The sequence below is a fragment of the Leopardus geoffroyi genome, chromosome E3 (assembly GCF_018350155.1).
Source record: "Leopardus geoffroyi isolate Oge1 chromosome E3, O.geoffroyi_Oge1_pat1.0, whole genome shotgun sequence".
Classification (NCBI taxonomy): domain Eukaryota; kingdom Metazoa; phylum Chordata; class Mammalia; order Carnivora; family Felidae; genus Leopardus; species Leopardus geoffroyi.
Window position 1 is genome coordinate 34655216 of NC_059340.1, and position 25615 is coordinate 34680830.

At 51.7% G+C, this 25615-nt stretch overlaps 1 protein-coding gene across 3 annotated transcripts in view; it reads right to left on the reverse strand.

The window, feature by feature from the left end:
* The window catches only part of ABAT (4-aminobutyrate aminotransferase), an 89647-nt gene that overhangs the window by 22189 nt on the left and 41843 nt on the right, over positions 1 to 25615 (reverse strand). For 2 of the 3 annotated variants that reach the window (XM_045460607.1, XM_045460609.1), the window contains exons 2-6: positions 22084 to 22197; positions 10887 to 10984; positions 8245 to 8274; positions 6596 to 6713; positions 3369 to 3418 (exon numbers count right to left, since the gene is read on the reverse strand). In XM_045460607.1, the coding sequence (XP_045316563.1) occupies positions 3369 to 3418; positions 6596 to 6713; positions 8245 to 8274; positions 10887 to 10984; positions 22084 to 22153 (366 nt within the window). In that variant the 5' untranslated portion in view covers positions 22154 to 22197. Of the gene's footprint in view, positions 1 to 3368; positions 3419 to 6595; positions 6714 to 8244; positions 8275 to 10886; positions 10985 to 22083; positions 22198 to 25160; positions 25262 to 25615 lie in introns of all 3 variants that reach the window. The other variant, XM_045460608.1, reaches the window with a different exon arrangement.

Below are 25615 nucleotides of genomic sequence, written 5' to 3' on the forward strand. Positions count from 1 at the left end.
ACTGACCATCGTACAGATAAATGATCACCGTACAAATTGTGGGCACTGTCACGAGTGACCCTGGTGACGTAAGAAATTGTAACTGGAGCCCAGAAATTGGATCCAGGGGTCATGCCTTCATTTTTGCAGCCACGTGAAATAATTATGTTGGAGTATGAGGGTGGCATGGTTGGGGGACCAATGGGTTGATCGGCCCCTTCACGGGACCTCAACGGCCTGGCAGGACCCTGCCCTCCACTTGCAAATTACCATCATCACCGAGTGAGTGCACCCCTAGCCAAGAATTTGGAAGACGCAACATGTCGGCCAACGGTCCCCCAGCCTGATGCCCTGGGTGCACCCGGCTTCTCTAAGACCGTGCCGGGGGGCTCCTTTCACTTGCCCAAGCCCAGACTTCTGCAGCAGAATGACGTCAGCAGGGACTGTGGTCCCGATCGATCTAGACCGTGACCTCGCCGGCACCCAGAACGGTGCCCGGCACGCAGTAGGTATTCAATCAATAATCGATGACTGAACAAATGTCAAGAAACGAGGCTGAAGCAGCAGGAGCCAGACCGCGAAGGGCTTTGCATCTGAAGCGGGGGAGGTGGGGCGCACTCTGGGGGCCGCGGGTGCAGTTTGGAGGCAGTGAGCGTGGGCCTGATGGGGTGGGGGGGGCCGGTCCACAGGGGCCACTGGGAAGACGCAAGGTCAGGACAGGTCCCGACAGGGTGAGGGTTGAGAGGTGGGTGGGAGGAAGGGAGGATGAAGCGGCTCCCAGGTTCCTGGCACAGACAGGTGGGGGCAGGGCATCCCTGAAATCAGAATCCCCGAAGTCACGTGTTTTCAGGGATGATTCTGCCTCTGCAGGCAGCTGACACTGCAAATGTGTGTGACATGTTTGTTGACACATTTTTCCCAGCACCAACTGCCGAGGCATCTGGGATCCGCACAACGTTTCGAAACAAAGCCAGGCTCTGGATGTAAACACACCCGCGGAGCCTCCCCAGCGGCCTCGCCAGGCACCTTCAGAGGGGGACCTTCAGAGGGGGACGCCCTTTCTGCTCCCGCAGCTCCTGAATTTGTGCGTCCCCAACCCCCTCCCCAGCGGGGCACAGCCGTTTGTGAGAAGGGAAATGTAGCTCTTTCCTATTCTTTTCAACTCTGCCAGTTACAAGGGGCTTTAAGCTCGGGGAGTGGGCTCCCAATGCTCCCTGCCCCCCCTCCCCCCCAATCCCTGCTGTCTTAGATTCCTCTCTTTTTAGGACTCACACTCCCTGTGCCACCCTGGGTAGGACAACCGGTGTGGCTGAGGATGTGCAGCAGCAACGGAACTCACACGCTACTGGGGGCAGGAACGTCCACAAGCAGCTGGGGACGCTGGCAGGCGCCGCTGAAGCCGCTCTCGTGCGCGCACGGCCATGGGCAGCAGGGTGGCTTGGCCTTGAGTCCCGTGGCCGCGCATGCACGTGTTCCCCAGAGCGCACGTGTTCCCTGGAGCACACGTGCTCCGACGTTCTAGAAGGATGCAGCCCAAGGGCCCGTCGGCAGTAGGATGAGGTGGTCCCTGGCAGTGCGTGCACACAATGGAAGGCCGTGAAGCCCTGAGAGTGCACAGTCTGCGGCCACACACAAGGATGGACCCCGCAGATGGACTTCGAGGGAAACAAGCCACCGGGCACGATAAAGACCACGCATGCTGTGGTTCCATGTATGCGGGTAAAGAACGGAGGAAACGCACGTCTGCCGTTAGGGGAAGGGCATCCGGACAGGGGTGCATGGTGGGGAGACCAGGTGCAATTCATGCATTCCCAACTGGGGTGAGAAACCGCTTCCACCCTGTGGTGTGGGGAGCACAACCGTCTACACGGTATGCGTTTACCATATTGCAGAGGGGTGCTCTAGATGGCACAATTTCTGCCCATCCCGGGACCCGGAACTTGTAGATGCGATTAAGGTTCTTGATCAGCTCAGATGGGGACAGTGTTCTGGATTTTCAGGGTGGGCTGAGTGCAACCACATGAGCCCTTGGCTAAGAGCAGAAACAGGAGGAAGGCAGAGAGGACCGGCCACTGCTGGCTGGAGGACGGAGGGACCGCACGGAAACCATGAGAACGAGGTGCCAGAGACCTGCATGAGCACAGGAGCAGATTCTGCCCCAGAGCCTCGGCTAAGAGCTTCTGTGCGCCTTGTGAGACCCTACGCAGAGCCCGCCAGACCCCTGGCCCACAAAATCCGTGCCAAGATACCGGGTGTTGTTGCAAGCCTCTAAGCCGGCGGTAATTTGCGACGGTAGTAACAGGAAATGTGGCGGCATTAAAACTGCGTGACGGCGGGAACAATTAGGAAAATCGTGTCTAAAAGGGCTCCTTACGGAAGTGACAACAAAGCAGAACTGAGACAACTCACTGAGCAGTGCGCTCGGGGCTGGAAGGGATGCGCGCTTCTGCGCGGGTTATATCCAGTGTGACTGATCAGCGACTTCCTGCCCCTCTCCTGCAGGGGTGCTCGCCTCGGGGCCCCTCCACCCCCTCCGCTCCACTAGGGGCACCTGGCAATGTCTGCAGACAGGTTTGCTTCTCAGAGCTGAAGAGGGATGCTGCTGGCACCGAGCAGGTGAGGCCAGCAGGTGCACTGGAGGCCCCCCACCCTCGCAGAGAACCACCTCTGTAACCATCACCAGTGCCGAGGCTGACATCAGCCTGTGTGGTCCCTAAATCTGCACGCTGTCAGGTCCCTCTGGCTTGGCTCTGGCCACGCTGTCCTCTTTTACTCCTCCGCCTCGAAGCTGCTCTCCCACCCTCTCCCCTCTCCCTGCAGGGGCCCTGGAGGCACCTCCTCCTTCAATCTCAGCTGAAAGGTCACTTCCTCGGAATCCTTCCCTACCCCCCCGCCCCCCGCAATCCCCCAAACCCCCAGCTCCTGTGGGTTTAACTCCCAGCACCTCCTCCTGCTGTGTGACCTTGGATAAATACTTAACCTCTCTGTGCCTCAGTGTCCTCATCTGTAGGATGGGGATGACAGCAGAACCTGCCTCGCAGACTTGTCAACATCACAGCTGTGAAGTGGTGCACATATTATGCTCTCAAAAAATGTCCACCGTTGTCACCACCGTGAGTGTTTCGCGCCCACAGAGCACTGTTTGCCTCTCTCTGTAGCACTTAATAGGGATGCAAGTCGCTACTTACCTGTGTGGTTACCTACTGCCTCTGTGGGAGTGGGCACTGTGTGGCTTTGCTCACCAAGGCATTTCAAGTGCCTAGCATATAGTATGTGCTCAATAAACATTTGTGGAATGAATGAATGAATGAGTGAGTGAATGGGGTATTTCCCAAGGCTGCCCAATGACACTCTGGATCTCCATGAACACTGTGTAACCCGGGACTCACCGCGTTTTGAGGCTGTTGGACCAGCTTCAGGAGAGCGGGGTGGCTGTAGCCTGTGGAGAGGGGGCACGGTTAGGGTCTTGGTTAGAGGCCCACACGGCACACAGGGTCCCTGTGCCCCTCCCCCACAGCCTGCCCCTCCCTTCACAAGGGGCCCTGTTATCTCTTGCAGACAACAAGACCCACTCCTCGGGTCCACCCAGACCTCTGGACTTAGAATCACTCAGGCTGCCGCCAGAAACCTTCACCAAATTCTCTCGTCGATCCTGAAACCCGGGTGTGAGCCCTACTGGGCTAGAACCTTAGACAAGGCAGTGAACGCAAGGTTAGGGCACATTCAGGACTGGGGCTGGGAGTGCTTCCCCGGGCCAGTGTGATGAACCGTGGCCCTCACCTTCTTCCCAGGGCCGCTGCTAGAGTCAAATCGCAATACCCGTTTGCTCAGGAACCGAGCACGTCAATGATGCAGTCTGCAACCCCGTGACATGCACGCCTGACCCTTTGTGCGTTTGCTGCTTCCTGGAGCCCCGCTGCCTCGACTGCCCAGCACGAAAGGGCTTAGGATACCCTTTGACTCAGCAACTGCCCTGCTATGAATTTGCCCTCCGCACGTGAATGTACACCAACGCACAAATCTTAACCATGACGCTTCAATATCTCCAGGCCCAAAAGCAACCTAACACGCGCCAGAAGCCCTAAACCAAGAGAAAGCCCGAGATACTCTGTCAGTGGGAGCCTTTATCGGAAAGGAGGGAAACTCACTGGGGCCAGAGCGCCCCAGCCTCAAAGCCTGTGCTTCTAATTTCTGTTCCTCGTTCCCAACGCTGGCTGTGACTCCCGCGGGATGGCCAAGTCTGTGGGGGGCGTGCGGGGGCCACAGAGGTCAGCAGACCAGACTGGAAGACCCTCCAAGGCAGTGGCCAAACGTGCCGCTCAAAGGACACCAGGTGAACGATGAATGACGTGGGGATCTGTGACACGGCGAGAGTCTGGAACCTTCGCAACAGGAGAGACCTATTTTCTTTAAACGAACTCACTTTTTAGTTTAGATACACTTGATCTGAAAGGAGAGAGGCCCGCCCTGGGGCCTGCTCTGGCCTGTGAGAGGAGAGGAGGCTAGCAAGCTCAGAGGAGAGGGGAGGCCCCAGTGTCACCCCGGGCAGACTTTCTCCTCTGCGGCATCGCAGAGTGAAGGGGCTTGAAGAGCCTTGTGGTTTCACTCTGCCTGGTGGGAGGAGGGTGGGCCCTGGGGGGGGGTGGGGGGAGGGGACCTGGTGTCCCAGGGGACAGAGCTGTGAGCAGCCTCTCTGATCTCCCACCCAACTTCCTGGCCTGCTGGGCCCACAGCTGCAGGGTGTCTGTTAGTCAAGGAAGCAGGCTTCTGTGGGTTTTTTCCAACTATACTGTGGCCAGAGGCTTTCAGTTCTGGTTCTTTATTGTGCTGCCTGGGTGTTTACGACTTTCTTGCCTCAGTAGATAAGCCAGTTCAGGGAAATCTTACTAAGTCACAGATGCAGACTGTCTTAGTGGCTTCAGAAGGAGAGATGAGAGCAAAGCCAGTCCATATGGATCAGGAAAATCCACGCCTGAGCTTTCAAAGCCGTGGGACCCCCACACTGCAGGGCAGGGGTGGCCGTCTGCGAGGTGGCTATCACAGGAGTAAACTTAGAAGGCAGACACTGTTTGGTTCAAATCCTTGGGCTCCCCGGACATGCTGGGCAGACCCCATGGCCTCTTGAAACCTGGCCCCCGTGGGCAAGGTGGAGACAATGATGAAAGGCCCGATGTTATGGGGCTGTTGCAGGGGTCCAATGGGATAACGTGTAAGGTGCTTAGCAATGTGCCTGGCATCTGGCACATCCCCAGTAGTGACCAGTTAGAAAAAAATCCCATCAAAAACTAGAGATAGGGGAAGAAAATGGCCACAAGAAAACTTTCCCAGCTCCCAGTATTTTCCCAACTTGTGCCGGCCTGTTCCCCAGGACCCCACACGTTTGGCGGCCGGCTGGGGTTGAAAAGTGAGGGAGGCCCTCAGGGGCTTGGGGGGGGGGGTGCAGGGAGGAGCCAGCTGGGAAGAGAATGGCCTGCAGCCCGTGGCCGATACATGGCAGAACCGGGATCTGACCCTGAGAACCACAGCCTGGCCCTTCCACTCCGACACACAGCACGGACCGGGTTGTGCAAATCACAGAACCCCAAACACCTTCAGAGGCCAAAGCATCTCTGAATGACAGGCTTCCCAAAAAGAACAAGTCACCTTAGTGTCTAATTGCATCTTAACGGGAAATAAACAGGGGCTGGCATCATGCACCAAGGGATAGGCTTCACCAGACGAGACGCTTAGCCCACAGACCACTAAGCACAGCAGCAACCTGTGTGTCTGAGTCAGCCCTATGCGCCCCCGCGTCTGCTGCGCCCTCCTCCGGCAGCGAGCCCGGAGGCGAACCTGGTGAGGCAGACGCGGCCGTGGCCCCCCACCGCTCACCTTGACTAGGCGGCCACCCCTCTCCTGGCTGCCCATGCGGGGGGTGGGAATGGCTCCAGCCACCTCCTTCTCTGGAAATCTGCCCTTGGTGAAAGGAAGCTCCTTTGCCCAAAAGATGAGCCACGTGCTTCCTTCTGGCAGCTAATGGGCAATGACTGACTAGCACTGGGTACAAAAAGGCCAGCCTCTTTGGCACAGTCTGGGACCAACTCTAGGGTGCAATTCATGCTCCAGAGCCACCCCCCACGCCCCACTGTGGGATCAGGCTGTGGCTAGTCTCTGGCTGAAACCTCATCCTTCTTAGCCTTTCCCTGCCTCCCCAGTCTCCTGAGAGTGTGCCCTTAATAAGCGACTTGCACAGAACCCCTGCCTCAGGCTCTTCTTCCAAGAGACCTAAGACAGCTGACGTTGGAGGTTGTGGTCCCGCAGACCTGGGTTCACGTCCTGGCCATGCTTCCCCCGCAAGCTGCATCAATCCCCTCTCCGAGCTTTGCTTATCTATCAACAAAACGGGGGTATTAATACACACTCACCTTGCGGGTTTTCCAGGAAGAATAAATAAGAGAAGACATCTAAAGTCCCTATGATAGACCCTCTACCCATGACTTGTTCTTTTTCTCTGCCCTTGAGGAAAGAGTCTGGCAACACACAGGGATGTGCCTGCTGGAGGGAGCAACTAAAGTCAGGACGGCCACAACTAACGAAGAGAGGACATATATCCAAGGGTGGATTTCCCAGCTCTTACCTATGGGGACAGAGGAAATCTGGGAGTAAAGGTCCAACATCCGGTTGCCATCCACATCGACCAGGTAATTGCCTCGGCTCTCTTCGTAATTGCAGAAAAAATGCACAGCATCTGCATTCTTGGGGAAAGTAGAGACTGGTTCAGGATCGCTACAATCCCCTAGACTCCCCATCTTTTGGGATGAAGCTTGAACTGGTGAGGTAAGCCATGTTTTGTCCATTCTATGGTCACACAGAGGGTATATTTGGTTGCTTACATGAATGGTTTGCTTTATAATGGTTTATTAAGCTGTGAGTTAGTATTTTATGAATTTTTCTGTATGTGTTTTATATATCACAGCAACAGAAGGTTCAGAAATAAATCTGAAGAAGATTCTGATGTTAAGGTGTACATGGTAAGCATTAGAGCAACCACGAAGAAAACTGAAAAATATATAGTAACTATGAAAGAAATGAAAATGGTACATTAGAAGATATCCACTGAATGTAAAAAAAGAGGAACAAAAAATATGAGACACATAGAGAACAAAAGGTAAAATGGAAGATGTAAATACCACCATATAGGTAATACATTAACTGTGTGCACATGAAACAACCCAGTAAAAAATGAGAAACTGTCAGACTGGATAAAAAGATACAACTATATGCTGTCTACCTGAGACATACTTTTGATTCAAGGATACAAATATGTTGAAAATAAAAGGATGGAGAAGGGTACATGATTCTCACAGCAATCCTAAGAAAGCTGAAATGGTTTATACTAATCAGACAAAATCACCTGTAAAACAAAGAAACAAAAATGCTTCTGGAGGTGAAGTCCACTAAGAAGATATAACAATTATAAACATGTAAGCACCCAATAACAGAGCCCCAAAATACAGGAAGCAAAAATGGGCAGCATATAAGAAAAATATAGTTATAAGAGAATAGCTGACAAATTTAATATTTGGCTTTTGATAGTGTATAGAACAACCAGGCAGAAGATTAGCAAGGAAGGGGAGCCTGGGTGGCTCTGTCATTTAAGTGTCACACTTCGGCTCAGGTCATGATTTTGTGGTTCGTGGGTTCCAGCCCTGCGCTGGGTTCTGTGCTGACAGCTTGGAGCCTGGGGCCTGCTTAGGATTCTGTGTCTCCCTCTCTCTCTGCCCTTCCTAGTTCTCTGTCTCTCTCTCTCTCAAAAATAAATAAACATTAAAAAATTAAAAAAAAAAAAGAAGATTAACAAGGAACCAGGACTGGAACAACACTCTCAACCAACAGATCCCACAGACACTTTTACAGAACACTCCACCCAATAGTGGTAGAGTACACGTTGTCCTCAAGTGCCTGGGGAATATCTTCCAAGACAGACCATATAAAAGCCTCAGTGAGAGGACTGCATTCACACAAAATATATTTTCCAACCACAACAGAATGAAATTGGAAATGAGTAACAGAAAGGAGAAGCTCACCAAAAAGTGGAAATTAAACACCACATAAGTAACAAATGAGTCAAAGAAGAACTCACAAGGGAAATTAGAAGCAAAAAAACAAAAAAGGTTTAGAACAAAGTTGCATTTTTTTTGTTTTTAAAGAGCCAGCACAGAGGAAGTGTGTCTCTCAGCTAAGTCATAACCCAGAAGCTTGGAGGGTGAGCTCATCCTCACTTACCTGAATCATATTCAGCTGTTTCATTAACTCCTGCAGGCAAGAATAACAAAGCATTAGAGCAAGGACACACTCTTGCCCAACTAGCTTCAAGTCTTTCATATCTTCCCAGGTCTTGGGGCATCTCCCCCTCCCCCACCACTTATACCAATAACTTCACAGTCAATTAGCCAACAATATTATAAATATTTAAAAATTGCTTAATATAAATAATTGGCAGGAAACTATTCCTGCCAGTTACATTACCAGGATAGCAGGGATTTAGCAACTTGGAAAATAATAATAAAATAAACTAAAATATTTAACACAAAAAAAAACTTAAGCAAATGGGATTTATCTGTTGCTCATAAAAGCATAGGTTCCCCTTTTATTTTGGGGGAAAAAGGCTTTAACACCCTGTTAGAAAATATAAAATCAACTGAAAACAGAAACTTGCACATCAAAGAACGATTTGTAATGATAATCTAAACACTCCATAAACCACATGTACATACAGAAATTGGGAATTATGAATTGGGAATTGGGACCTAGTTGCTTTGCTATTACAAGTATTTAATCTCTAAAAATAATCCAGCCTCAAGTCAACCAATAGCAATGACAAGAATATAAAAAATTATTCCAGGTACTTCTCCACTATGAAATGAAAATCTGCCCCTCCTCCATAGAAATATGCATGAAAAAGTCTCTCCTTCTGTTAGCAAAACACTAACTAACAATCACTTGCATTAATACAAAGATTTCTGGATTTATAAAGTGGTTGCAATGACAAAAGGCCTATCTTTTTTTTTTTTTTAAACAGGAGAAAAGCATACAAATTTAAGTTTTACATGACATGGGAGTCTTCACAAGGAAATGAAGACTGGAAGAAACAAGTCAGAAACTTATTAGAACACTAGTTAGAAACTAACATTTTTACGTTAGTTTTGATAAGAATGGACAGTCACGTAGAAACACGGTAGGTTAAGGAGTATGTAGTAATTATAATTAGCACTGTCATCTTCTAAAAAATTCATTTCTGCTTGTTGCTGGAAGATATAGATGCCAAATGACTTTTGTGCCCACAAAACTGCTAAACTCTCACCTTCATCTCAGTAAGTTATATACATGTTCTTTTGAATTTCTTTCTTTTTTTTTTTTTTCTAATTTTTTTATTCTTAAGTTAGTTATCGTGCAGTGTAGTCTTGGCTTCAGGAGTAGAACCCAGTGATTGATCGCTTACACAGGACACCCGGTGCTCATCCCAAAAAGTGCCCTCCTCAATGTCCATCACCCATTTACCCCATCTCCCCACCCACCTCCCCTCCAGCAACCCTCAGCTTGTTCTCTGTATTAAGAGTCTCTTATGGTTTGCCTTCCTCTGTTTTGATCTTATTTTTCAAAAAGGTGGGGCGTCTGGGTGGCGCAGTCGGTTAAGCGTCCGACTTCAGCCAGGTCACGATCTCGCGGTCCGTGAGTTCGAGCCCCGCGTCGGGCTCTGGGCTGATGGCTCAGAGCCTGGAGCCTGTTTCCGATTCTGTGTCTCCCTCTCTCTCTGCCCCTCCCCCGTTCATGCTCTGTCTCTCTCTGTCCCAAAAATAAATAAACGTTGAAAAAAAAAAAAATGAAAGGGGCATCTTCTGACAGTGAAAAAAAAAGTGATAAAAAAAAGTGAAAAAAAAAGCGGATAAAAAAAAAAAGTGATAAAAAAAAAGTGAAAAAAAAAAGCGGATAAAATCTGCAAAATCTGCAGAGAAAAAAGCCAGCGTGTATTAAAAAGGTTTACACTGCTATTTTTTAGGTGCGAACATTAGAAACAGTATTGTACATCACAACATAGAGTCAAGGTTAATCAGCCTCCTGAAGTGTGTAATATGCAGGCTTTGTAGTATCTTTGAGAAGTCCCAGCCTCCCTCATCAGACTCGTCTTGTGCCTCTTCCATCTCACACAATAACATCTATTCCAGGGCTTCAGAGCTACCCAGTGTGTCTCATATGCCATGTCCTGTCACCCTGCACACCTCTCTCCACCAGGTCTACAACAGAATGCACTACTCTGGTGAATTCTTCCTTTTTATCCTTCAAGGTCAAGACCAAGGGCCTTTGCTATCCTCGCCCTCCACCATCTAGCATTGCCATCTGACTTGGTTTCAAGGTCAAGAGAATGAGGTAGGAGTGGTGGCAGACCGGAGTGGAGCCTAGACCTCATGAGACTCCTCGTGCGGTCACCTCTGCCATCACCATGAGGACGAGCCCGGCCCCGCTTGCTGGAGGATGCTAGAGACGTATGGAGCAGCGCCACGTCACTGCACTGGCCAAGACAAGCTTAGCCTAGATCATCCCACAGTGGCCAGTCATCCCACAGGCACATAGATGGACCCACCAGAGCTGCCTGGCTAACTCCCAGTGAACCCTAGATGCAGCAGCAAGCTGTATGCTACGGAGGTTTTGTGCTCGTTTGTTACACAGCAGTATTGTGACAACAAATAACGGATACATCTCCTCTGAGAAGCCTTCTTTGACTTGTTATGGCAGAATGTCTTGGAAATCTAGTGGTAAGCGCTCTGAAAGCAGCTAAGAATACAGGTCTCTAAGCTCGGCTGTGTTCTTGCCTCATGGACCCTTCTCACTCTGTTCTTAAGAACACCACTCAAGTGTGCTCAACTCACCCGAGATCTAGGCCCAGGGACTTCGGTCTTCATCAGGGGCCCGTCATAATCAAATTCGACGTCGATTTTGGCTGCGGCCTGACTGATGTGTCTGGAGCCTGGCAGTAAAGAAAGATGATGAGGATCCCTTGGGACAGTAGATATGAGAATTCTGCCCTAACAGATGCCCAACGTCCCCAACGGAAGCCATGCCAGGACCTCAACCCCATCTGAGCCAGACCACCCACAAACAGAGTCTGGCCAGACCTGGGCACCACCAAAACACTGAGGATTCTAAAAAACAGGAAAGCCCAGTGCTAGTGAAGTTGCAGGCAAACAGGCATTCTCATGTCCCGTTGGCGTGAGTACCAGCTGATGCTGCCTTCCTATTCCTTTCGACTGAGGCATCTCCTTTCAGGGTTCATCCTAAGAGAATGACGGGACCAGTACACAAAAATGTAGGTTAAAATATTCATCCTAGTACTGTCTTTTAACAAAAAGAGAAAACAGTAGAGGGCAGCTAAACAGACTATGACACGTTCCACCATTTCGTGGACAAGGAACATCAGGTATCTGTTCATGGTACTGAGGTGGGCAGTTTGAATATTTATGGACATGGAAAGATGCCCGCGGCATTAGCATGTGAAAGGTCAGATTATAAAAACTACCCAAATTTTGTCAAAATTTAATCCGTATGCAAATGTATATCCAAAAGTACATAGAGACCAGAGTTTCTCAGCAGCACCACTGCCATTTGGGTCCAGATAACTCTGTTGGGGGGTCGTCCTGTGCCCTGGAGGATGTTTGGCTGGATGCCAGCATCACCTCGCCGTGAGTTGTGCCCCGAGTTGTGACATTCAGAAATTACCTGGGAGTGAATAATCAAATGGCTCAATACAGGTGGTCCCCACTTACAGATGCTTTTTATTAAAAAAAAAAAATAAGTGTTGGGTACAAGTCATTTGGTTGAGATCCATTTCACACTTTTGCATGGTAATAAATGTAGAGAGGGGAGTTCCCAGGCTAGACCCGCAAGGCTTTTGAGCTCAGCATGTTGCTGAAGTAAAGGACAGTCTTAATCCCAAGTCTTTTTAAAAAGAATTAAAAATGACATTTATCATTTTTGGGAGAGCGTGACCAGGGGAGGGTCAGAGAGAGAGGGAGACACAGAATCCAAAGCAGGCTCCAGGCTCCGAGCGCTCAGCACAGAGCCCGACGCGGGGCTCGAACTCACGGACCGCGAGATCGTGACCTGAGCCGAAGTCGGACGCTTAAGGTCACCCAGGCGCCCCTAAAATGTTTTTATTTTAAGTTTATTTATTTATTTTGAGAGAGACAGAGAGTGTGAGTGGGAGAGGGGCAGAACGGGAGAGAGAGAGAGAGAGAGAGAGAGAGAAATAATTCGAGGCAGGCTCTGAGCTGCCAGCACAGAGCCCAATGCAGGGCTCTTTCCCATCAATGGTGAGATCATGACCTGAGCCAAAACCAAGAGTCGGATGCTTAACTGACTGAGCCCCCCAGGCGCCCCCCAGGCTTGATCCCTTACTAAAGACGACTGTGGAGAACCCACCATGGTTAAGTGTGGGGTGACTAACCGTCAGTAACCCCCAGAGATCCCTTCAACGTCCCTGCTCATCTTTGGCCTTCGCAGGACATATGTGGCAACTGGGAAATGTTCCCTCCTCTTTCTTGGCACCTTCCATTAGACTGGGGAGTAACTAGACACTGTATTATCGTTTCCTTTACATAAGAGAGAAAACCAAAACTCAGAGAAGCAAAGAACCATTCTAGGATAGGTCTCTCCCTCCATCCCTCTCTGTCACGCACGTGCGCACACATGCACACACACACACACACACACACACAGTGTGCCAAGCTACACAAAGCAATGATATGAAAAAACCTATTTAAATGCATTCTTAATTTTCCATAATTGCTTTGGATATCAAAGAGGGTTTTTGAATTAATTATGTAACACAATGGAACCCTGTGAATGTAAAGTCCAGTTAAAATCCAACGCTGCCCTTATTTCAAGGCATGAGGCAGCCGGCTTTTATTGTCTTCTGTTTGATCTTAACATGAAAAGGGAGTCCCTCCAGAGTCTGTTCCATTAGCAGAGAGCTAAAAGGTCGTGGAACATACTGATGACTTCTTTTTTACATTAAGCTGTTTATTTCTTCCTTGGCCAGAACTCAGGGCTACAGGTCAAGACCGATTCCAGCTAGACCTGCATAACACGGGGACGTGTGTCTGGATAAAAACAGTTCTTAACTGGTGCTGATCCTGCTTTGTTTCCAGTAAGGGGGAGAGTGCAAAGTTCAAAGTTTGCAAGTTATCCTCCAATGAGGACACGTAAGTCCTCTCTTCCTTCTCCAGAAAGTGTCCTGACGCCATGCTGCGGCAGTCAGATGTCCTGGAGTCTGCAAGATGGAAATGCTGGCCCCGGAAGCAGGTCCCAGTGGGAGCTGCAGCTGAAAGGGTCTCAGGGGAATGACGGGGTGAGTGGGGTCTTGTGGAGCTACAAGTATGGCGATGCCGAGGCTGCAGGCAGATGCAGGGCGGGGAGTGGAGAGAGGGCAAGAACCCGTCCCTGGGGATTGGGGACGGGTCAGGCACGAGATGGGGAAGCTGAGGGCCAGGTGCCAGGCAGGCAGGTCTGTACCGAGAGCTGCATTGGTTCCTTCCATGTGCCAAGTCTTCGCGGGTGTGGAAGGAAGAGGGCCCAGGGGCTCTGGGCAGAGATCCTGGAAACCACAGCCCAGTACGTTTGCTGGGTTCGTGCTATCAAACAAGGGGAGACGGGGTAGCAAACACAGATTCAGCATCCACTGCGTGCTAGGCAGGCAGACTCCCATCTCCCATCTGTGTTAATCCATCCACAGCCCTCTCGAGTGATGGTTCTCAGGTTATAGATGAGGAGCAGAGAGGTGAAGCAACTTTCCCAAGGCCACACAGCTAGTGAGTTGCAGAGCCCACATTTGAACCCAGGTCCAATGCTTTTGCCTTTCCTACACTATCTCAACTTTGACCTCCTGTAGACGAAAATAGCCAAATTCCAATACAAAGAATGTTCTCCTAATGATAATATATAGTGCCATAAGCCATGAGAAGAAAGAGCACAACTTAAATTCCCTGGGATCGCTTCCATCAAGTCACATGAGCAGAGAGGCATGTGACTCTGCGTGCCGGGCCTCGTCCTGAGCACTGTACACGGACTGCCTCACTTAAGCTTGAATCCCCTCTGGGAGGTAGATGTTGCGATTGCTCCCATGTTACGGAAGCAGACACTGAGGCCCAGAAAGGTCAACTAATCTGCCCACGGTCACGCAGCTAGTAGGCGGCTAGGCTGAACATTTGACCTCTCCTGTCCCAGACGCTCCGAGTCTAAGTGACGCTGTTCACGTCATCTTGCGCCGGTCTTTGAAATGAAACGTTTATACTGAACCATCCGGCATTTTCACTCACGAATGACACAGCACAGCCAGGAGAGCCGGCACGGTGGGGAAGTCCAGCCCAGCCCTCTGCCTCTGAAACGAGGCCGGCCACCCTCGCGGCCTTGACCAACTGGAGTCAATGTTTAACTCCAAGCTATAGAAACAGCCATCAGATGCGTTTAATGCTCTCTTGATCTTTATACTGAGTAATAAATGGATGCTGTTTTCCCAAACAGCAAGGGCTCCATATGTGAGCCAGGCCAAAGTCAAGGTCAAGTTCAATCGGAGTTGGGTGCTCTGCTCTTCTTTTAAAAAATCTCCCCCTCCCCAACTGTCCACCCCATTTATTTTTTTTTTTTAACCAATTAAGATCTGTATCTTTAATAAACATCTGGAGAATACCAGTAGCCTAAATTGCTATATTCCATGCTGTCCCGGGGAAGTGTCGTTCCGTAGAATCTGTTTACGTCTGATAGACCTCCAGGAAGAACATGCAGTGTAACCTATCATCCCATACAGGTGCCCAGACTCATACTGGAGGCACAGCTGGCTGGAACCCTCTTCCCAAGACGGGAGGCCAGAAGCTTCCTGAACCGGTTCTGTGTTATCCCCATATCCTCAGCATGTTGCTCAGCCTCTTTGGATCCTTTCCCAGCAGCAGGAAAGAGCATCACACGTCTTCCAGCAACGTATCAGGGTCTGAACACCTGGATCCGTGTGGCCAGCGAGCAAATGTGGTTTTGAATGATCTACACACGCTGAACATCGGCGCGTAACCGTGCCACGGACAGCGGAAATTTTGCGGCGGATTTAGCCTCACAGCCTGAATGCTGGCGTCGTATCAGCCAGTATAAATCATACTTCCAGGGAAGGTCGTGCACACAGTCTTGTCTTTGTGTCCTCCATGAACGTGCAATTGCCGGTGGCAACGTAACTCACAGACACGGACACATTTCTCCAGGTAAGTGGTCACCATCGCTGTTCCTAGGGTCCGACACACTCTCGGTGAGATCGTGAGTTTCACAGACCCACACACGGTCACCAGTACGGATGCTTTGGGCATGGGTGGACTGATCAGGGCTGCAGCCACTGAACACAAGGTCATGCACCCGCTTCGCGGAAAGCTCGGCTTGCTGGGGCCCTCCGGAGGACACAGGGCAGGAATCCATTCCGTGCATTTAATGCTACAGAATGTGAGGCCTGACCATGAGCACCTTTGGGGCACCTTCCTAAACTGTGGCAAGACAGCTGACAGCCCGAGGGCCACAGCGTTCAAAGATCTCAAGTCGTGGGGCGCCTGGGTGGCTCCGGAGGTTGAGTGTCTGATTCTTGATCGTGGCTCAGGTCATGGTCTCACGGTTCATGCGAATGAGCCCCGCGTTGGGCTCTGCATTGAGCGTGGAGTCCACTCAAGGTCCTCTCTCTCTCCCTCCCTCTCTGCATCTCCCCTGTTTGCGTGAGTGCACACTCTCTCTCAAAATAAACCTTAAAAAAAAGATCTCAAGTCATTTATTGTTCTTCACGTTGAAGGTGACCACAGTGCTACCTGCTTGTCCCACAGAGAGGATTCACCATCTAGAACGAAGGCAGAGAACTCCTCTTGTAGCTGAGGCTGCTGCACACACTCTCCCGTCTTAACACTGTAGCAGCGGATGGTGTGGCCACTGGAACCAGCGTAAAGGGCAACATTCTTTCAGCATCCAGGAGGCAGCTCACTTTGGAGACATGGCCAACGCTCTTCTGACTTGCCAGATACAAGCTCGGATGATTTTCTCTGCTGAACAGGAAAGTTCCCCAGTATGTGAATGGCATTCGATGTGGCTTGGGGCCCCTCAAGGCTCCTTCGGGGGGCTCGTCAGCATCTCCTGGCTCTGAGGATACTTATAAAGAGTTCTTTGATCCCTTCGTGAAGGAGGCCACGGTGTGAGTTTCTGCCACACGTACAGGGACACCATCTCACAGCGACTCCCAATCTCACTGGTGGAGTCAACTCCATCACAATCAGAATGAGGAGTTTCTTTTTTTTTTTTAATTTTTTTTTAACGTTTGTTTTTGAGACAGAGAGAGACAGAGCATGAACAGGGGAAGAGCAGAGAGAGAGGGAGACACAGAATCTGAAGCAGGCTCCGGGCTCTGAGCCATCAGCCCAGAGCCCGACGCGGGGCTCAAACTCACGGACCATGAGATCATGACCTGAGCCGAAGTCGGACGCTTAACCGACCGAGCCACCCAGGCGCCCCTCAGAATGAGAAGTTTCTAATGAGTTTTGCTCTGTAGGGTCTCAAATATCCTTTCCAGAAGGACTGTCTGGTTTCTCTTGTCCCAGATTCAGAAGAATCCATGGGCACTCCTTAAAACCGAGGACTGAAACTTCTAGGACTTCTCCCCTCTGACACTCTTGTTCTGGGCCACCTCCCACGTGAGGGATGTAACTCTTCCTGCTCCAGCTGGCTTTCCCGTTTTTACTTTCCTTGCAGGTTCAGTGGCAAACACATCCTATTTGGTGTCACTGTTCTTGGGAACATGAGTTTTCTTCTTCCTGTTTTTCCTCCTCGTTTTCCCTCATTCCAGCAGATGTCGGAGCGGGTTCTGGCTGCCGTGCAGTCTGGTCAGCTGGGGCGTGGGGGTCCTTCTCCAAGGGGGTGTCCCATGCAAACGACAATCGTGGCAGACCAGCTGTTGCCTGTGGGTGGTCTTCATCTTTTAAATTTATGCTCAGGGGAGGGGGGCTGTTGTGAAGGGGGAGCCGTCCCCCTGTTCCTGGTATTTCCTCGCTCCACGGAGAACTTCGCTCCTTAGGCTCCTGGAGACCTTGTGTTAGCTCTGAGAAGGACAGTGTTGCAGTAATGGCCGGATAAAAGGACAAGCGTCACTGTCCTATGAGCTTGCCGTAATTCCTCAGACACATCGCAGGCCACAGCCTCAAGACACTGAGTTCCATTCTGGTGTCGTTCAGGAGACGGCGGCATCTCGTTTCACCTGAGCTGAGGCATCTGGAGCAGGGACACGGCCACGGACTTGGAAAGGAGGAGACAGGCCCCTCACAGAGGGATGGCGGTGGATGATGGAGACACAGGGGACGGTCCATCTCCAGTGGTTCTTCGTTTCCTTCTAAAACTCTGGCGGTCCTGGGGCGCCTGGGTGGCGCAGTCGGTTAGGCGTCCGACTTCAGCCAGGTCACGATCTCGCGGTCCGTGAGTTCGAGCCCCGCGTCGGGCTCTGGGCTGATGGCTCAGAGCCTGGAGCCTGCTTCCGATTCTGTGTCTCCCTCTCTCTCTGCCCCTCCCCCGTTCATGCTCTGTCTCTCTCTGTCCCCAAAATAAATAAACGTTGAAAAAAAAAAATTTAAAACTCTGGCGGTCCTTTCGCTCAGCACAATCTATGTCTGCACCTGCCGGGAGGGAGACTGCGGGCTGAGGATGTGCCTGATGATACAGGGTTTCCTTCTCTGTTATTCTCCTGGGCACTCTGTTCTCCGAAGGGGGCAGGAATTCTCTCGGCTATTCGGGTCTTTTGCCAAATGCATCGCAGGTCCGGTACAGCCAGAGGGGAGTTGTGCACTATGTCATCACTGAGCAGCAAAGTTCCAGCCCTTTCTTTCACCTGCTCTCAGGGAGGCAGCACCCCACTGAAGTTTTTGAGAACATGTTCATTGAGGAAGGTATCGGTAATTTCACCACCCGGACATAACAGCTTTGCTGTCCAGTCTCCCAGTCTCTGCACTCTATTTGCCGACATCAGATTATCAGTGATTGTGGGGGAGGGGCAAGAAACAATGCCGCTGGGAGCACTGATACACGAGCCACCGTGTCTAAGGGCTCCACAGCGGTCAGTGGGTGGAGATGCCACACAGACACCTAAACACCGTGAGCGTGGTGGTGGGCTGAAGCACCCTCCCTCCCTCCGGGGAACACAGGTGCCAGGCTGTGAGCTGCTCTGTGGAGATGTCCACGTGGCACCAAATCCAGCCAGCGCCATGAGAACGAGCTTGGAAGCAGAACCCCCAGCTTCCATGGTGAGCCTTCTGACGAGACCACAGCCCTGGCTAACAGCTCAGCTGTATCCTCACGAAAGACCAAAGCACCCAGCTAAGCTTCCCCCAGACTCCTAGACCACAGGAACTGTGACATAATAAATGTGCATTATTTTAACCAGCTAAGTTAGGGCTATTTAAAAAAAAATATTTTTTAACGTTTATTTATTATTGAGAGACAGAGAGGCACAGAGCATGAGCAGGGGAGGGGTAGAGAGACGGGGAGACATAGAATCTGAAGTAGGCTCCAGGCTCTGAGCTGTCAGCACAGAGCCTGACGGGGGGCTCAAACTCACAAACTGTGAGATCATGACCTGAGCCGAAGTCAGTAGCTCAACTGACTGAGCCACCAAGGCGCCCCAAGGCTATTTGTTATATGGCAACAAATAACTAATATAGTGGTTAAGGTTGGAACTTTTGGGGCCAGCCAGGCTTAGCTCAAAGCCAGGTTCAGCCACTTGCTAGCACCAAGGTTCTGAGAAAGTTACGGAATTTCTCTGAGTCTCTGCTTTCCTCTCCCAGGGGACTAAATGGGTTAAACTTTAGCTACCATTTTAAAACTATTTCCCCTGGGCACCTGGGTGGTTCAGGCAGTTAAGTGTTGGACACTTGATCTCAGCTCAGGTCTTGACTCAGGGTCGTGAGCTCAAGCCCTGCCGCACTGGGTGTGGAGCCTCCTTAACACACACACACCCCAAAAAACTATTTCCTTATTGCTACTTACCTATGAGCAGTGTATGAACACACATGTTCCTCTATCTTTGCCAACACCGCGGTTTAGTATTAAAAAACTCTTATCTCTGGGGCGCCTGGGTGGCTCAGTCGGTTAAGCGTCCGACTTCAGCTCAGGTCACGATCTCGCGGTCCGTGAGTTCGAGCCCCGCGTCAGGCTCTGGGCTGATGATGGCTCAGAGCCTGGAGCCTGCTTCAGATTCTGTGTCTCCCTCTCTCTCTGCCCCTCCCCCGTTCATGCTGTCTCTCTGTCTCAAAAGAATAAATAAACACTAAAAAAAAAATTAAAAAAAAACCTCTTATCTCTAAATCTGGCACAAGTGTGCCAAAAAAAAAAAAAAAAGATTTAACTCTTGCCAAGAAAATGCAGACCTGATAACTCTGATTAGTCATTTGTCTCTTTTTTTCTATGCATGCTTGTGTAAATATAAACGAAGGGCGTTTGCATCGTTAAAAAATATTTACTTATTTTTTGAGAGCAAGTGTGCCTGCTGAGAGAATCAGAGTGCCCTGGCGCCCCTGAACTGTTCCTTCTGATACAGAGGTGTGCGAAGCAAGTAGGACCCCAGCACTGCCCTCAGTCTCCCGAGGAGACCCACTTTCCTGACGAGAAACAGAGGCTCAGAGTTCTGCCTGTCGGGGAGGCTGACTGGGTGGAATGTGGCCCAGGTGTAGGAGCCTTGACTCAAGGCTCTCCCCTGCTTGTCTCCCTGGGAAGGGATGTCCTTGAGAATGACCTACAAAGGCGGAGCCCCACAGGCCACGCTTTCTTGTCAGTGAAGCATCCCCAGCACCTAGTACGGCACCCCGCCCCCAGCGGGTGTGAGCAGTACTAGTTATGGCCGACTCTCCCTCCTGCTAGGGGCACACTACTTGGGCATCATGCGTCGGTTTGGGTTTATTTATTTATTTATTTTTAAATGTTTTTGTTTATTTTTGAGACAGAGAGAGATAGAGCATGAAGGGGGGAGGGGCAGAGAGAGAGGGAGACACAGAATTCAAAGCAGGCTCCAGGCTCTGGGCTGTCAGCACAGAGCCCGACGCAGGGCTCGAACCCACAGACTGTGAGATCATGACCTGAGCTGAAGTCGGACGCCTAACCGACTGAGCCACCCAGGCGCCTCGGTTTGGGTTTATTTTTAACATAATAATGGGTAAGCGTTAAGATGCTTCTCTTATAACTGAATAAAATAAAACAAAACCTCAAACCTACTCACTTCTCGAGGCGATCAGGGTCAAGAACAAGGGAAGATAGACACAGTCACAGACCAGATGGTACCAGGGAGCTGGGACCCCAGAGTGCAATGTGGGAACTCGCACTGGATCCTGGGAGGGAAAGAGGCACTAAGGGAAAACCTGGTGAAATCTCCAGAGAAGTCTGGAGTTCGGGTAGCAATAATGTACAAGGTCAGCTTCTTAGTTATTGACAAGAGCATCCTCGTGATGTAAGATGTTAACCAGGGGGACGCTGGGGCCTATGGGATCTGTCTGTACTGTCTTAGTACTTTCACTGTACTTGTAAAATCATCCCAAGTTAAGAGATTTATTTCAATATTTTTATGTTTTTTTTTTTTTTTTTTTTTAATATTTGACAGAGAGAGAGTGAGCATGAGCAGGGGAGGGGCAGAGAGTGAGGGAGACATAGAATCTGAAGCAGGCTCCAGGCTCTGAGCTGTCCACACAGAGCCTGATGTGGGGCTCGAACTCACAGACCGCGAGATCATGACCTGAGCCGAAGACAGACGCTCAACAGACTGAGCCACCCAGGCGCTCCTAAAAGGTTTATTTTAAAGTAAAACCTGCTAATACCCCTGTGTGTATGGGAGAGCATGCCTGCTTTTTTACCCCACCCAGGATATAAACCCCAGCATTGGGGAGCCTGGGTGGCTCAGTCGGTTGAGCGTCCGACTTCAGCTCAGGTCACGATCTCGCGGTCCGTGAGTTCGAGCCCCGCGTCGGGCTCTGGGCTGATGGCTCAGAGCCTGGAGCCTGCTTCCGATTCTGTGTCTCCCTCTCTCTGCCCCTCCCCCCTTCATGCTCTGTCTCTCTCTGTCTCAAAAATAAATAAACGTTAAAAAAAAAAATTTAAAAAAAAAAATAAATAAATAAACCCCAGCATTAAAGATGCAGACCAAGGTTGTGGGCAGCACTCTGCCTTCAAAAGGCAGATGAGACTAACAAAGGGACATCGTGATGGCAAAGCACGAAGCTCTGACAGAGCTGGGACAGACGCGAGTGGGGGGGGGTGCAAGGTGCCCACAGGAGGCCACGGCCAGCCCCTGTGTCTCCCAGAACCCCAGGGAGGCACATGGAGGAGGGATAACAGCCCGGCATCTGCAGCCAGATTGACCTGCATTCAAGTGGCCGTGTGACTTTGCCTCTCTGAGCCTCAGCTTTCTCTCCTGTAAAATGGGCTTCATGCGTGCCTTCCTCGTGGAAAGGAGGGAGGGAGGTCTATCGTGAGACCTCACCGGCAGGGCGCTTGCTGATGGGGCGGGCCTGGCTAAGCCGCCTGAACTCAGTGAGGCACAGAGAAACAGAAGCCCTGGAGAGATGCGGCCAGTGGTGCCGCGGGCTGGCTGGGTGCGGGTGAGCGGAGGTGAGGGACAGGGCAGCAGGGGGCTGCTGCTTCCTGTCCAGGGCCCTGGAAGCACACTTTGCCTTGAGGTCAGTCACAAGCACGCTTGTAGCCTTCCCATTTCCTGGCAGCAAGCTCAGCTCTGTTTCCCCCAACAGTCCCTGTGAGGGCAGCCTGGAGCCTCCCGGCTGCTGGGGCCGCCACCTCCAGGCCGCATCAGCTTCCTGCCCGACCCAGAGCTGTCCACGCAGGGACAGGAGCATGTGGCGGAGATGGGAGACGGGAGTGGTGGTGATGGGGACAGTTTTACTGCGTGTGTGGCCGGGGAGAGGGAATAGCCCCAGAACGTTGACTGGCTGGTCTCTTCACCCGCCAGGGCTCTCCCAGCCTGGATTGTGTTTCCCATCAGGGCCAGTTCTTGCCAAGACCCCCAGGGCTTACTGGGCACGAGCAGGCGGTAGTTGTGCTGGAAGGTGCAGGCCAGCCGCCGGGTGAGCAACATGAAAGCCATGATTCCCTCCTTCAGGAACAGAGGCTCCCTGCACACGCTTCACCCTGAAAGAAAACAGAAATGCACAGTCAGACCAGCCAAGGGCTCGTCCCTGCAGCCAAGAATCCCACGTCCTGCGATTTCCCACGTCATGGAGAAGGTGCTTCTGACATCACATCCTTTGCTTTCATGCTGAATATACACTTGAGAAAGGCAGGGGGGCACCTGGCTGGCACGTGACTCTCCACCTCTGGGGCGCGAGTCTGAGACCCACCATTGGGTGCAGAGATTTACTGAAATACAAACCCGTTCGCAAGTGTTTTCATGGGACCCTGGCCACACTGCAGGCAGGGTCATTATGCCTATTTCCTAGATGGAAAACTGGAGAAAGGGGACAGAGCTGGCTTGAGAGCCCTCTGTAGGCAAGCCGATAAGTTCAGTGCGTCATCCACGGGGGGACAAGCGACTGCACTCGGTGAGATGAGGGGGGGGCTCAGATGGAGGAGGATTCAGAGCAGCTGGGAGCCCCCCTGCCCTGCCCCCCAACAGAACACTGGTCTCCCCGGGGCTGTCTGGGAATCTGGGACCCAGCGCAGTATCTGGTGGTCCGTTTTGGGGAGTGCATGTCTCCAGCGTGACCAACTGTCTAGAGTTTGCTGGGGATGGAGGGGGCTCTCGGGATGCGGGGCTTTGTTCTGAAACCCACGGAGGGAGGGTTCTCGGCCCCCACGCTACCAGTCTGTTGGCTGCCTCCAGACGGCTCCCCAGTCCCGCGCTCCCTGGCTAGATCTGCTAGTCGCCCTTTGCACTGTGGGCCTGGAGCAAGGCCCCCACTTTGTTTTCTTTTATCATCTCCCCCCGCCCCAGGCTACCCCAGGCAGAACAGTGATGGAGCCCTTCACGACTCGCGGACCCCTTTTCCTTTCTGCAGCTGCACACCGCGCCAGGCTCTGCGTGCGGCACAATTAGTATTCGTCATTGTTAGGAGTGCCCACAACAGTGCTCTGTGGTCCCCTTTTTGCAGATGAGGAGACTGAGGCACAGAGAGGTTAAGAGTGGATCTGTAAACAGATCTGTGTGACCCCAGAGTCACTGAGTCACAGGTGTCCCTCATTCACTCTGCAACGAAGCACCAACTCGATGACAGTGTGGAGGAAGTGCCAGCTGGAAGTGGCAGGCGGGCTTCGCAGCACGGGGGAGGAAATGTGTGGGCATCTGGCACCAGGCTCAGGAGGACGGGCTGGCAGGACTCCCAACCCAGTGCCCCCAGAGCTAATGGGACGTCGGGCTGTATTAGTAGAAGCAAAGACGGAACAAAGGAGCGTAGGCGGATGGCGCTGGCTTGAGGACGCACCAATTCTGTGGACATGCACGGAGCACCTACTATGTGCAAGCCGCCCAGTGGGCACTGGGCACAGGGCGCTGGGATCAGTCAGGAGCAGCGCTTGCCCTGCGAGCGTTATGATGCCCTGAGAACCTAGGTGTGCTGCAGATAGCACCCCGTTTCACCCCAGGGCCCCGGGAGATACGCCATTATCTTCACAGATGAGGCAATGGAGGTGCTCTCTGGGAAGCAGGCACAGGAGGTACTTTTTGGGGTGTCTGTTCCGCACACCATGCCTCCCCACCGTCAGAAGCCTCCCCCTCTGTCCACAGGGGAGCAGACCTGGCGGCCGCGTCCGTGCCGTGGGACCCACTGGCTGCGGCTGACCGGACCAGGATAGGCCAGCGTCCTGGGCGTGGTGGGGTCGGCCACCTTCCACCCTGTGAGGGCAGCGGGCACGCAGACCGAACGTGCCACAGAGTGCAGCTGCCAGACAGGATGCAGACCCTGGACGCTGAGGCTCCCTGGTTCCATCTCAAGCCTGGAGCCCAGCGTGGCCACATGTACAGCACTCACTGCTGAACAGTGCTGGGGCAGACCCGAGCCCTGCTCTCCCTGGGGGTGAGCCGGTGTGGAGGGGGAGGGCCGGGAACATCAGGCTCATCCACGTCTCGCCAAACGGATTCGGAAGGAAACATCAGGACCGAGGGAGAAGGGCTCGCTTCTACCCGTCCTTGGTAACGAAGCCCAGAAGAAAGATGCCACCCCACCTCCCCCGCCTCCTTCTTCTCCTTAGCTTGCTTGAGCTTCCAGGTTTCTATTGCTTGCAAACAGAGTCCGGCTGACAGTGCAGTTAGAGTATCGGACTGACGAGCCCCAGATCTTGGGAGGCATGGGACGGCTGATGGTCTCTCCTCTGGGCACCGCAGCGGGAATTAAGCCACAGGGTGGCTAGGATAAAGTCTTCTCTCCTGGTGAGGGATCTGGGATGCCTCCAGAGTGGCAGTGACAGTAGTCTGAGGGCCTGGGGAGGCTCTGAAGGGCACTTCATGCCCTCCAACCACAACCATCCAGCAGGGAGTGTGTCTCCCCATTTCAGAGGTGAGGGCCTGGAAACTCGCATGGGTTATGTCCTTGGCCTTGGTTACAGGAATGCCTGAGACTGTCTGACCCTGAAGCCCTCGCTTTTTCACTCATTCCAGCATCGAATAATTCAGCGGGTAACACAACACCTGACCACAGTATATACTGGGGCTTGATGATTACAAAGGGTCTAGCTCGGAGAGGCAATTTTTGCTGCTTTTCGCCAGAGGAAAGCACGGGCGTGGACCGTGTGACCATAAATTAACTGAGAACCCATTCTTTCCTTGATCACTCAGTGGACGTTTTTTCTTCCTTTTATCTATTCCGGCACGTCCAACTCAAAGCGGGCCTGTTGATTTAGCGGCAAGGTAACTGTGTAGAAAGAGCGGTTGCTGACTCTTGTTCAAAACCATTTGTCTCCAAGGGGACTACTTAAGGCTGCACACAATCCAATTTCCATTAAACATGTGTTTGCAACGGCGAGAATCTCCGAGAACTCGTGTATCAACATTTGAATGCTCTGCCAGAGTAGGAGTGACACCTGCAGCACTTTCAATTACAAAATGTCACCGCGGGAGATATATGGTGGTGACATTTCGGTGGCCTGCACTAGAGACTGACCTTATAACAGAAACGCGATCTCCATCAGAAGGGAGTTCTTAGCACGATATGCCTCCAACAATCAGAAGAGTCCACGTCACGCGCTCACTCTCTCCAGCCCACTAATTCAATCAACGACAATTAATTAGGCTCCTGTTACGGGCAAGGCACTGCATTAGGTAAGTTCTGAGATGGAAAAAAGGCCCCCCTCTTTCTGAAACTCATGATTCAGTGGCGGGGCTGGGGTTGGGAGGAGTACCGGGGAGGGGGGAGAACGGGAGAATTTAATGTACGAGGCTGCTTTCCCTTTCATGTCGATAAATCCTTAAAATAACCCGGGGAGAGATGTGTATAAAAATTTTCCAGTTCGCTGTCAGCGAGTAATTCTGTATAAGACGGGGTGAAATCACGACGTTTGCCTGTATGAGCAAGGCGCTGTGGGAACGTGGACAGATGCGTTCTGGCAGGTGCATTGT